Source organism: Haliotis cracherodii, unplaced genomic scaffold, assembly GCF_022045235.1.
Source record: "Haliotis cracherodii isolate W230 unplaced genomic scaffold, xgHalCrac1.p SCAF_10, whole genome shotgun sequence".
Taxonomy (NCBI): Eukaryota; Metazoa; Mollusca; class Gastropoda; order Lepetellida; family Haliotidae; genus Haliotis; species Haliotis cracherodii.
Window position 1 is genome coordinate 33,847,903 of NW_027266265.1, and position 13,940 is coordinate 33,861,842.

The 13,940-nt window shown below is 42.0% G+C and overlaps 1 protein-coding gene across 1 annotated transcript; it reads right to left on the reverse strand.

Annotated features, from left to right (window-relative positions):
- Positions 1-2,387: 2,387 nt before the first annotated feature.
- Positions 2,388-13,940, reverse strand: LOC139453729 (uncharacterized). Its single transcript, XM_071235200.1, has 4 exons — positions 13,692-13,940; positions 11,678-13,281; positions 5,617-5,908; positions 2,388-5,211 (listed from the first exon to the last, which is right to left on the reverse strand). The coding sequence occupies exons 1-4, from the start codon at positions 13,837-13,839 to the stop codon at positions 3,596-3,598; spliced, it is 3,660 nt and encodes a 1,219-aa protein (XP_071091301.1). The 5' UTR covers positions 13,840-13,940; the 3' UTR covers positions 2,388-3,595.

Sequence of the window (13,940 nt, forward strand, 5' to 3'; positions counted from 1 at the left end):
TTTTGATGGACTTGTTTGCTACAATATTTTTCAACATAACCCTTCTGCCAAAGATGCCGGAGGATCCAACTGGTACAGAAGGTGTCCTCCTCATCTTGACTGTTAGTCCCCTGCAGTAGAAAACATCCCCTGAAGTTGTCAACATGCCCGCAGTCAGCACTTTCAGTTGGAGATACTTGATGACAGCGTGGTAGCTAGTTTTGTACATTTTCATCAACAGAGAATTCCTGGTCACTTTGATGCCCGCAGAGATATGCTGTCTAGTTATGTATTTGTTTCAGATGTAGCCTGAAAGCATGGGGGGGGGGGGGGGGGGGGGGGGGGGGGCGCACGGGTGGCCTAGTCGTCAAAGGCGCCGCAATTCGCTGTGCAGAGTTGCGTCCCTTGGGCACGCCAGAAACCTATGATTGTGGATTCGAATCCCGGTTCGCCCCGATTATGCTATAGGTGTGCTATACATGCTTCGTGTATACGCTCAGAACCTTGTGTGTATGTATGTACGTGCGTGCGTCCATGCCTGTAAGAGGCGACAAGAATCAGGTTTGAGGGCACCAGTGTGCCCCCTGGATGATTGTATGTCGGTTCGTTGCTCATGATATCATCCATTTGTTTGCCTACGCCTGACTCAGTTATTTACCGGCTGTCGTGGTAGAACTAGTTGGTTGGTTAGTTGTTTAACGCCGCACTCCAATATTCCAGCTATATGACGGCGATCTGTAAGTAATCGAGTCTGGACCAGACAATCCAGTGATTGATATCATGAGCATCGATCTGGAATATTGGTGACTGCGGCGTTGAATAACATTCACTCACTACCTTCACTCACTACCTTCATTTCCGCTGTGAATTAATGCTAAGTGATACATTTACGTAAATATGTCACAACCTCAAATACATACAAGTCATGAACATGTACAAATTTCATATTATCACACTGTCAATTTTACATTCTTTTCACGATTTTTCACGTATTGTTATTGTTACAGGTTGATGACATTCGTTTCATTCCATGTCAGTTTCAAGTTATGCATATGTGACCATAGGTCAGATAAGATGATTGGTCGACACCATCTGGCATGAATCTGAGAAGAATCGCAGTAGATAGCATCTTCCTACTGTCAACAAGTGATATATAATGTCAGAAACATTGACATTATCTCATAGGTTGACACGGAGGCCAGACAGCGCTTCGTATAAAAGAGTTCCTGGGCCAGCATATCGGCATTATCTAGAACGGTAAACTACAATATCGTAACGGTAAGTATTCTTCCCTCTCTTCATACATAAAATACCATGTTAAAACATAACTCACTTACTTACTCAGGCTCTCTGGCTTGAATGCGTGTCATCATACCCTGAAGGCGTGGAACGTTGCTCATACCATCAACCATTGGTTTGTATGGTCGAGACTTTTATATTCACAGGCCGCCGTAGCTGGAATATTGCTGAAATACTTCTGAGTGTGCAGTAAATATTAAAGAAACAGACATCACTCTATATTAGTCAGTAATATAAACAGTTTGCATTATGTTATTTTATTCCTCCGTTTATCATTGTTTTTCTCTCCACAGCCATGATGACACTGACTGTTCTTGTCCTCGTGGCTTTGCTGATTGGGGCATCTGCTCAGATGGGGGTAAGAGATAATGACATGGCGGCATAAATATAATACTATTATATCTGGAGTATTTCGTGATTGAGTGATTGAGTGAGTAGGGATAAACGCCGCTGTCAGCAGTCAGTCATATCACTACGTGTCAGCTCAGTGTGGGGGAAAAACCCGAAGTTATGCACGTCTCAGATGTTGACACATTTGGTGAAACCCACGAGCTGACAAACAGGATTCGAACCACGATCATATGCACAGTGAAATACGGTGCTTAATGCGACTGGGTCACCTCTCGATCTTATGATACCCTGTCTGTCCAATGCATTCTTCTCTGCGTCCAGCACATTGTATGCCATTAATGAAGTTTTGGGAAGCACAATTCATGTTTTCACGGACATAGGAAGCTTTCCAACGTGAATAATATTAATTTACATTTGTAAATGTCGACAAATTGTGTCTTATATTCATGATGGCAAAATACCTGAAAACAAATCTTTTTTTTTAAGTGCGCTCCACTTGGAAGCTCATGTATATCTAGGGTAATGAACGGCGGTTACCCCGGAGGCAGTTACCCTGGTTACCCCGGGGGTGGATACCCTGGAGGAAACAATGGCAGACACTGTTGTGGCGCGATGGTTTGCCGAAGCACTGGAGGCAGCATGTACGGTTACTGCATGAATCTTGTTGGCAGATAATCACTTCACCTGTGGCAATTAAGACCCCAGTTCAATAAACACGAAAACCATTTCTAATGTCGTATTATTTTATTAGACAGGACGTGTAGGTAGACTGACAATTTCAGACATAACACTATATGATGAACCAGTGGCATCTACATGTTGTGAATAAATAGAATGTGACTGTTGTGATTGAAACCTGAGCTGCGAATGGTGGTTCGTCACTGCCGTGATGCACTCGATCACGGAGGGATTGCCCCAATGAAGGCCCTGTATCTGTGCTCAGATATTAATCACATACTAAACATGTCTAACCCTTCATTTTTAAATCTTAAACCGAAAAAGGGCTTTGCGAGTTTTTGTCTTAAAACATTTAGGATCCAAACACGGAGCCACATCCACAACCACACCCCAGCGCACACACAGTTGCACCTAAGCGCACGCGCATATCTTTAGACACACACATGCCAGATATGACATTACAAATGGAATGTTTTGTGTGCTCATCGTATTTAAGGATGTCCGTTGGTCTGTGTATTAAGAAATAAGTAACTGTCTACATGAGATGAGGTGAGGTGTGGTGAAAAGGGGTTTGACGTCGCGTTCAAGGTAATTGCACTTACATAGCGACGTGCATAGACGCGAATTAGTGTTAGTGCTAGTGTGTGTGTGGTTGATTGTACTTGTCCGGACTAATGCCGATTTTAATGTGCTAGCCCTGTGAGATACCACATTTTATCTCGATTAAATCACTCAGACACAGTATACTGACTCCAATTCGACCAGTCTTTGCTTTAGCCCTTAATTCCCAGCATCAGGCAGGGTAACAACAAGTACCATATTTTAACGTCTTTTGGTATCGAGCGGCCGGGGATCGAATCCTGAACCTTACGCTCTCCGGAAGAAGGGGTTGTGGTGCATCTTATTGAGATAGGCCCAAACTACTGGGACACATTACACCCTCCAGAAGCGACATCAGGACATATCTCACAGTTTTTCATTTATACTATATTACATTTCAAATATATTAACACCATAGCATCCATCACTACACAAAAACAAATATCAAAATTCATTATAACACAGTATTCTTCTGATAAGGACTATCCCAAAAATGATAAAACACTTCAAAGTCAAGGGGGTAGCCCAGTGGTTTGAGTGTAAGCTTGTCACTCCGAAGACCTGGGTTCGATTCTCACATGGGTTAATAGTGTGGAGCTATTTTCTGGTGTCCCCCGACGTGATATCGCTGGAATATTACTCAAGGCGGCATAAAACCTTACTCACTCATTAAGTGACTCAGTCAAAATCAATATATTAAAAATTTGAATATTTTTACACAGTTCCCACAGGATACGTACAACAGGCCGTCTCTGTCCAGACATATTCCTCGAGGGTTATCAATACCATCCTGTGCTGTGAGAACATCTCTGACAAACTGACCCGACTCTGTCAGCTGAATCACCTTGTTGGACAATCCGTCTGCAAGCAGGATGTCTCCTGTGCTGGTTGTTGTGATACCTTGAGGATAGTTCAGAGCTCTGTCCCCTGTGGGGGAGTAGGTGAAAACAGCTTCTCCATCACTGGTTACACATACAAGGGATTGTACTACACTGACTAACAGGTTTCGATTGCTGGTGACATGAATATAGTCGGGACTAGATACCAGGCCAGTCTTGATAGATTTGAGCACCTTTTCTTCCATGTCCAGTATGTCAGTCCTCCTTTTTCCACCAGCCACCAACAATGAAGGGCTCAGATAGGCTAGACCGTAGTATTTGTTGCTTGTTTTGATAGTTGACAGTAATACAGGCTCTGGGTAAACCCTCACAATAACTATTTTCTTACTGACTGGAACACTGACAGCTACCCGACAGTTTGTTAACTGTGTTATTTGCCAAGGCTCGTTAGAAAGCTGTATGTATTTAGGACTATGCATGGCGTGTGTGTAATATGTGTTAAGTCTCTTCTTTCCTAAATCTGTAACCACAACAACGTGTACACCATCGACAGTCAACACTGACACGTCATTGAGAAGGGGACTTCTCGTCTCATCCTCTGTCTTAAAGTCAATAACTTGATGCAGAGCAGGGATGGATTCACGATCACACACGTCGTGGACGAGTTTAACCTCCCCCAGCAGTAGTTCATGAACAGCTTTACTTAGCTTGTCTATGTCGTGTGTTAATACAATCCTTCCTGGTGTGTTGTCCGTGTCTCTGTTGTCTGGAGACGCCTCATCCACCGACTCATAGACAGCATACATGTCCATCACACAGTTGGACGTCACAGCATTGGCTGTGAACTCATACTGCTGCTGGTACTTCTGTAGTTCAATCTCCTGGGATTTTATATCTGCTTGAATTTGTTGTAATTGCGTGGTAGAAGACTGATCAACATCGTCTAAAAGTTGTTTTTCTTTCTTCACAATAATCTCCATCACCTTCGCTCGTGTACTTCTGATTTGATTTTTAACTTCTTCTACCGTGTTTCTGAAGTCGTCAACATGCTTTCTCCTGACAGATATACCATGTTCAATATTTCCAATTCTGACATTTAGTTCCTGATTCTGTTTGGTTAGCTGTTTCTTGACTTGCGGGGTCATGTTCTCAATGGTGTCAACGTCGTGACATTTCCTGTGATTTATACTACAGCATATCGTACATATTGCAACCTTGCAGTCTTTACAGAAGAGCTCGATCTGTTTGCTGACGTGTAGTTTACACATGAATGGCCGTTTTGGTATTATTTTGCATTTGGTGGACTCAGATAAAACGACTACTTTATGGTCACGTGATAACGGCATCGCTCCATGTAAACTCAGGCACCCACCACAGAAGGCTGAATCACAACAGAAGCACCATGATGTTGCTGGAGTCTGTCTTTGTTGGTTCTTGCAGACACTGCATTCTTTAGTTTCGGGGGCTGAAAAGGAATCAGTATGGGTTTTAGGCGGTAATTAAATCAGTGTTATATTTTTACTTCAAGTTTTGCGAAAGAATGAGATTGATCTTATATGTTTGTTGAACGCCACACTCAGCAATATTCCATCTTTATGGCGGCTGTCTGGACCAGACAATCCAGTGATTGACATGAGCATCGATCTGTGCGTTAGACGCCTGGTAGATATTATGCTACATTGTTTGTGGATCTAATACAAGGTTATGTTCTGATTTCATTCATGTCTTTTCGATTATTTAATGTTACTGAAAACAATTGACGAGCTTAAATATGTGTATGTTCCAAGAAATTGCACACGTAGCATAAACCCATTTCATTTATCTTGAGTTATGCGACCGTGTAACATGCAATGTAACAAATCATAATCACCTTCTGTCTCTGGACCAAAGTCGTCCATCAGCCCCTGTATCACGTGACTTAGTTTCAGCTGACTGACCCACTCCTCTACTGGACTGTCAGGGGTGGTCACCTTCGTCAGCTGTCTACAGGAGGGACATGGGATGGTCTTGTCTTGTATTGCTTCAGGCTGTGTTTTGGTGTATTTCAGAAGACAGGTCTTACAGAATGTGTGATTACACTGAAGTGTGGCAGGGTCTGTAAACACCTCTGTACAGATGACACAGGTTAGATGGTTGTCCGTCAATTTTTTTGCGGTCGCCATCTGAAGCAAGTGAGAAAATGTCACATCTCCAAACACAAAGCCAGTGTGGAATTAATGAAAATTACCCTTTATCTAATCTATTACACAAAGTCATTTTTTAAAATAAATTTTTTGTATTACTTAAAATAAAATTCTTGTGACAACTTTACGTTTGATTCAAAAGATTTTGAATCAAAATAGATTTTGATAGATTTTGATTTTAAACGCCCAATTTTATGATCAACACCATGTGCTACCCTACCACCAAAGCTATCACTCCATTATATTTCTTTATTTTCCAGAAGAACATGGAAGCAAATGACAGGCAAATGGAAGCAAAGGGACACAATATTCTTGATGAACATAGGGACTGTATGAATGTAATGTTTAGCACATTCCTGCATGAGAAAGATATATAAGTATGGCTGATACCTAGGCTTCTGCACTTGCAGTCTCAGAGTATTGTAATATTTCTTTGTAATTTGTTGCTATATGCCCGCCTGTTTGTTATTGAACACCGCACTCACTTTCTTTCTATGGGTATTGACAAGTATCCCCGACTGACACAGAACCCGCTAGTCGCTTAGCTGTGTTGGTGAAAGGGAGGTAACTCTCATGCACAATGTCCCAAATTGGTTTACTTCTGACACTGGGTTATGTTATTTTTATTTTCCTAGTTCGATTCTTATGAACCATAGCATCTGAATCTCATATAGTGTATGCGTATATTCAATCTCATGCGATGTAGAAAGTGATAGTATCAGTATTATTTCACCTTTATATCACTACCACCACTGCAACCACCACCACTACTACTAGCTACTACGTATAACCATGACGTAACTGCAAAAGTAGCATGTGTTTGCAGTTAATTAAAAGGCAAAAAAAGGGAAAGGTTAGTGGCAATATAATGTGGATATAAATGTGAAAAGCTAGCACTTTAGGACACACAAAGATAGAGAACAATCCCTGCCTTACACGTTCAATCAATAAACAGTCCTTACTTTCGTTATGCCGGGTCAGTGTGACCTTGGAGTCACGAACAAACCAAACAGATGCCTTATCCACCCAGATTGTAGGTTAATGTGTCTATGACTGCTCCAGATGCTGAATGATTTCCAAAAATGCTGTATTATTGTGCTGGATCAGCTAAACCTGCTGGCGTGGTAACTATCACAGATTAAGTACACTGTGTTAGTGTTTCCTCCATATCAAATCGAAAGCTCGGCACATTATATGTACGTTTTGCGAAATAGTTAGTTTAACTTTGTATTATTCCGACTTTGCAAGGTGTACGATTTTGTTCTTTGTGAAACTGTATGCAAAAAAACATTGTCACTCACCTGGAATGGACACAGCCGATATTTGTAGCGTGAATCTAACTACCTGAGGGCGTCTCGCACCCTATGGAATGTCGTTGCGTGTGTCATGTGACGTGAGTCGATCACGTGATCAGTTGAGGTTGGTTGAACTTGCTGGCTCCTTATCATGTTGTTTACAAAGTGTATTAACATGTAACTGTCTGTATATGTCCTTTCACAAATACTGCTTGTTAATGAAGCATTGTCTACAATACATAGGAGTTACATACGCTTCATTTAAAGACTGACTCTACAGTTGCAATTTCAACTGATTTTACAAAAAGTAAATAAGTGTAATATCAGGTGAGCAGATTAAATTGTGCGGACATTATCTACATCAATAATATCACGCCCAATTATGTCGTAGCATGGAATGATGCCACATAACCAAGAAAGCTAAACTTTAAACGTATAACACTTATCAGCTGTTTGTGAGATTGATTGACAGGGTATGAGAGACGGTGACACATACGTGCAAGTAGCGCTATATATAGTGAAGCGTACGTAGTTGTCAGCACTAGCAATAACTTGATGTCTTTAAGACTTAGTATTCTCATTGTTTCTGAACGCAGCAAAAAATCAATAATACGGTGGCCTTTAAAAATGCAGTCTATTCCAGATAAACCAGTGATGGATATTATGAGCAACGATCCACGCCATCGGGCTACAATTACACGCAATCAACCAAACCACCGAGCCTGACCACCAGATCTATTTAGTTGGCACTTACGACAAGCATGGGTTGCTGGGGACCAGTTCTGTTCTGGAATACCCAGGGATCACAATAACATTATTGTAGCTAGTGACACTTGTCATTGTTAACTGTTACAATGTACAGTTAAATACAGCTACTTAGTAATAGTTACACTTACAAGATACATATACAGAGGACATTTAATGTTGATGGGCTTGGTTGCTAGTAATGTTTCAACATAATCCTTCTGCCTTCTGCCAAAGATGCCGGAGTTCCTGTCCTCTGCAGCAGAAGACATCCCCTAAAGTTGTCAACATGCCCGCAGTCAGCGCTTTCAGTTGGAGATACTTGATGACAGCGTGGTGGCTAATTTTGTACGTTTTCGTCAACAGAGAACTCCTGGTCACTTTGAGATATGCTGCCAAGTTATGTATTTGTTTCAGATGCACCCTGTAAACATGGGACGTATTGTAATTAATACATGCACACTGTCAAGGGTGCACTATACATGCTTCGTATATACGCTCTGAACCTTGTGTGTATGCACGTGGGTGGGTTCGTACATGTCTCCATCAATCCATGCCTGTAAGAGGCGACAAGAATGAGGTTTGAGGGTACCAGTGTGACGCCTGGATGATTAGATGTCGGATTGTTGCTCTACTTATTTGCCTTCCCCTGACTCAGTTATTTACCGGCTGTCGTGATGGAGCTGGAATATTGGTGACTGCGGCATTGAACAGCATCCACTCACTACCTTGAGTCCTCACACTGGGAGAGAGTAAGCGGGACAATTCCGCCGTGAATATAGGCATGTGTGATTGCTGGAAATGGTGTAAATGATATATGTACGTAAATGTCATGTACATTTACAAATTTCAAATTATCTCACTGTCAATTTTACATTTGTTTTCACGATTTTCACGTATTGTTATTGTTACACGTTGACAACATTCGCTTCATTCCATGCCAGTTTCGAGTTATACATATGTGACCATAGGTCAGATACGATGATTGGTCGACACCATCTGGCATGAATCTGAGAGGAATCGCAGTAGATAGCATCTTCCTACTGTCAACAAGTGATATATTAATGTCAGGAACATTGACATTATCTCATAGGTTGACACGGAGGCCAGATATCGCTTTGTATAAAAGAGTACCTGGGCCAGCACATGGGCATTATCTAGAACGGTAAACTACAATATCGTAACGGTAAGTATTCTTCCCTCTCTTCATACATAAAATACCATGTTAAAACATAACTCACTTACTTACTCAGGCTCTCTGGCTTGAATGCGTGTCATCATACCCTGAAGGCGTGGAACGTTGCTCACAAAATCAACCACCGATTTGTATGGCCCAGACTTTTATATTTACAGGCCGCCGTAGCTGGAATATTGCTGAACTACTTCTGAGTGTGCGGTAAACATTAAAGAATCACTCTATATTAATCAATAATATAAACGGTTTTTATTACGTTATTTTATTCCTCCGTTTATCATTGTTTTTCTCTCCACAGCCATGATGACTCTGACTGTTCTTGTCCTCGTGGCTTTGCTGGCTGGGGCATCTGCTCAGATGGGGGTAAGAGATAATGACATGGCGGCATAAATATAATGCTATTATATCTGTAGTATTTCGTGAGCGAGTTACTGAGTGAGTAGGGATAAACGCCGCTGTCAGCAGTCAGTCATATCACTACGTGTCAGCTCAGTGTAGGGGAACAACCCGAAGTTATGCACGTCTCAGATGTTGACAAATTTGGTGAAACCCACGAGCTGACAAACCTTGAAACATAATCGGCACGAACAGGATTCGAACCACGATCATATGCAAAGTGAAATACGGCGCTTAATTCTACTGGGTCACCCGTGCTCCCCGTATTCCTGACAACACTATGAGATATATATTATGTGTGTGATTTTCAAGTGTACATTTATACCTTTACGCTATTTTGACCTCGCAGTGCACTCTAAATAGAACATGACGTCATTGTGACGTCTCGATCGCATGGTACTCTATCTGTCCAATGCCTTCGTCTCTGCATCCAGCACATTGTATGCCATAAATGAAGTTTTGGGAAGCACAGTTCATGTTTTCACGGACATAGGAAGCTTTTCAACGTGAATAACATTTACATTTATAAATGTCGATAAATTGTGTCTTATATTCATGATGGCAAAATACCTGAAAACAAATCTTTATTTTTAAGTGCGCTCCACTGGGAAGCTCATGTATATCTAGAATAATGAACGGCGGTTACCCCGGAGGCAGTTACCCTGGTTACCCAGGAGGCAGTTACCCTGGTTACCTCGGGGGTGGATACCCTGGAGGCAACAATGGCAGACACTGTTGTGGCGCGATGGTTTGCCGAAGCACTGGAGGCGGCATGTACGGTTACTGCATGAATCTTGTTGGCAGATAATCACTTCACCTGTGGCAATTAAGTTCAATAAACACGAAAACCATTTCTAATGCCGTATTATTTTATTAGACAGGACGTGTAGGTAGACTGACAATTTCAGACATAACACTATATGAACCAGAGGCATCTACATGTCGTACATAAATAGAATGTGACTGTTTTGATTGAAACCTGAGCTGCGGATGGTGGTTCGTCACAATCGTGATGCACTCGATCACGGAAGGTTGTCCCCATGAAGGCCCTGTATCTGTGCTCAGATATTAATCACATACTAAACATGTCTAACCCTTCATTTTTAAATCTTAAACCGGAGAAAGGTTTTGCGTGGTTTTGTCTTAAAACATTAAGGATCCAAACACAAAGCCACACTTCCACGTACACACAGTTGCACCTAATTACACGAGCGTATCTTTAGACACACACATGCCAGACATGACATTACAAATGGAATGTTTTGTGTGCTCATCGGATTTAAGGATGCCCGTTGGTTTGTATATTAAGAAATAAGTTTATTAAGTAAGTACATGCATATGAGGTGAGGTGAGGTGTGGTGAAAAGGGGTTTGACGTCGCGTTCAAGGTAATTGCACCTACATAGCGACGTGCTTGCACGCGTGTTAGTGTTAGAGTGTGTGTGTGGATGATTGTACTTGTCCGGACTCATGCCGATTTTAATGTGCTGTCCCACTGAGATATCAGAGTTAAACACGATTAACCTACTCAGACACAGTATACTGACTCCGAGTCGACCAGTGTTTGTTTTAGCCCTTGATTCCCAGCGTCAGGCAGGGTAACAACAAGTACCATCTTTTAACGTCTTTTGGTATCGAGCGGCCGGGGATCGAATCCTGAACCTTCCGCTCCCCGGAAGACGCTCTATCGCTAGAGAAGGGGTCGTGGTGCATCTTATTGAGATAGGCACAAACTACTGGGACACACTACCCCTCCAGAAGCGACATCAGGACATATCTCACAGTTTTCCATTAATACTATATTAAATTTCAAACATATTAACACCATAACATCCATCACTACACAAAAACAAATATCAAAATTCATTATAACACAGTATTCTTCTGATAAGGATCATCCCAAAACAACTCACAAAAATAATAAAACACTTCAAGGTCTGGGGGGTAGCCCAGTTGTTTGGGTGTAAGCTTGTAACTCCGAAGACCTGGGTTCGATTCTCACATGGGTTAATAGTGTGGAGCTATCTTCTGGTGTCCCCCGCTGTGATATCGCTGGAATATTGCTCAAGGCGGCATAAAACCATATTCACTCATTCAGTCAAAATCAATATATTTGAAATGTGAATATTTTTACACAGTTCCCACAGATTACGTACAACAGGCCGTCTCTGTCCAGACATATTCCGCGAGGGTTATCAACACCATCCTGTGCTGTGAGAACATCTCTGACAAACTGACCCGACTCTGTCAGCTGAATCACTTTGTTGGAGTCTCCGTCTACAAGCAGGATGTCTCCTGTGGTGGTTGTGGTGATACCTTGAGGATAGTTCAGAGCTCTGTCCCCAGTGGGGGTGTAGGTGAAAACAGCTTCTCCTTCACTGGTCACAGATACAAGGGATCGTACTGATCCTTCACTGACTATCAGGTTTCGATTGCTGGTGACATGAATAAAGTCGGGACCAGAAACCAGGCCAGTCTTGATAGATTTCAGCACCTTCCCTGTCATGTCCAGTATGTCAGTCGTCCATATTGAACCAGCCACTAACAATGAAGGACTCAGGTAGGCTAGACCGTAGTATTTGATGCTTGTTTTGATAGTTGACAGTAATTCAGGCTCTGGGTAAACCTTCACAATAACTATTTCCTTACTGTCTGGAACACTAACAGCTACCCGACAGTTTGCTAACTGTGTTATTTGCCAAGGTCCGTTAGAAAACTGTATGTATTTAGGACTATGCATGGCGTGTGTGTAATATGTGTTAAGTCTTTTCTCTCCAATATCTGTAACCACAACAACGTGTACACCATCGACAGTTAACACTGACACGTCAAAAAGAACGGAATATCTCGGGTCATCCTCTGTCTTACAGTCAATAACTTGATGCAGAGCAGGGGTAGGTTCACGGTCACACACGTCGTGGACGAGTTTAACCTCCCCCAGCAGTAGTTCATGAACAGCTTTACTTAGCTTGTCCATGTCTTGTGTTAATACAACCCTTCCTTGTGTGTCTCTGTCTCTGTTGTCTCGAGACACCTCATCCACCAACTCATAGACAGCATACATGTCCATCTCACAGTTTGACGTCACAGCATTGGCTGTGAACTCATACTGCTGCAGGTATCTCTGTAGCTCAATCTCCTGGGATTTTATATCTGCTTGAATTTGTTGTAATTGCGTGGTAGAAGACTGATCAACATCGTCTAAAAGATGTTTTTCTTTCTTCACAATAATCTCTACTACATTCGCTCGTGTACTTCTGATTTGACTTTTAACTTCTTCTACCGTGTTTTTGAGGTCGTCAACATGCTTTCTCCTGACAGATATATCATGTTCAATATTTCCAATTCTGACCTTTAGTTCCTGATTCTGTTTGGTTAGCTGTTTCTTGACTTGCGGGGTCATGTTCTCAATGGTGTCAACGTCGTGACATTTCCTGTGATTTATACTACAGCATATCGTACATATTGCAACCTTGCAGTCTTTACAGAAGAGCTCGATCTGTTTGCTGACGTGTAGTTTGCACATGAATGGACGTTTTGGTATCATTTTGCATTTGGTGGACTCAGATAAAACGACTACTTCATGGTCACGTGAAAACGGCATCGCTCCATGCATAGTCAGGCACCCATTACAGAAGGCTGAAACACAAGAGAAGCACCATGATGTTGCAGGAGTCTGTCTTTGTTGGTTCTTGCAGACACTGCATTCTTTAGTCTCAGGGGCTGAAAAGGAATCAGTATATTTGTTAGGCGGTAAGGAAATCAGTGTTATATATATATATATAACATATTTTACGCAAGAATGAGGTTGATTTTATCAGTTTGTTGAACGCCACACTCAGCAATATTCCATTTTTATGACGGCGGTCTGGACCAGACAATCCAGTGATTGACATGAGCATCGATCTACGCGTTAGACGCCTGGTAGATGTTATGCTACATGTATTTGTGCATCTAATACAAGGTTATGTTCTGATTTCATTCATTTCTTTTCGATTATTTAATGTTACTGAAAAAAGTTGACGAGCTTAAATATGTGTATGTTCCAAGAAATTGCACACGTAGCATAAACCCATTACATTTATCTTGAGTTATGCGACCGTGTAACATGCAATGTAACAAATCATAATCACCTTCTGTCTCTGGACCAAAGTCGTCCATCAGCCCCTGTATCACGTGACTTGGTTTCAGCTGACTGACCCACTCCTCTACTGGTCTAGCAGGGTTGGTCACCTTCGTCAGTTGTCTGCAGGAGGGACACGGGATGCATTTGTCTTGCATTGCTCCTGGCTGTGTTTTGGTGTATTTCAGAAGACAGGTCTTACAGAATGTGTGACAACACTGAAGTGTGGCAGGGTCTGTGAACACCTCTGTACAGATGA

Coding starts and splice junctions, on each gene's coding strand:
- LOC139453729 (XM_071235200.1), bottom strand. CDS start 13,839: ATGCAAGACAAATGCATCCCGTGTCCCTCCTGCAGACAACTGACGAAG. Junction 13,282..13,691: donor CTTTGGTCCAGAGACAGAAG/GTGATTATGATT, acceptor ATTCCTTTTCAG/CCCCTGAGACTAAAGAATGC. Junction 5,212..5,616: donor CTTTGGTCCAGAGACAGAAG/GTGATTATGATT, acceptor ATTCCTTTTCAG/CCCCCGAAACTAAAGAATGC.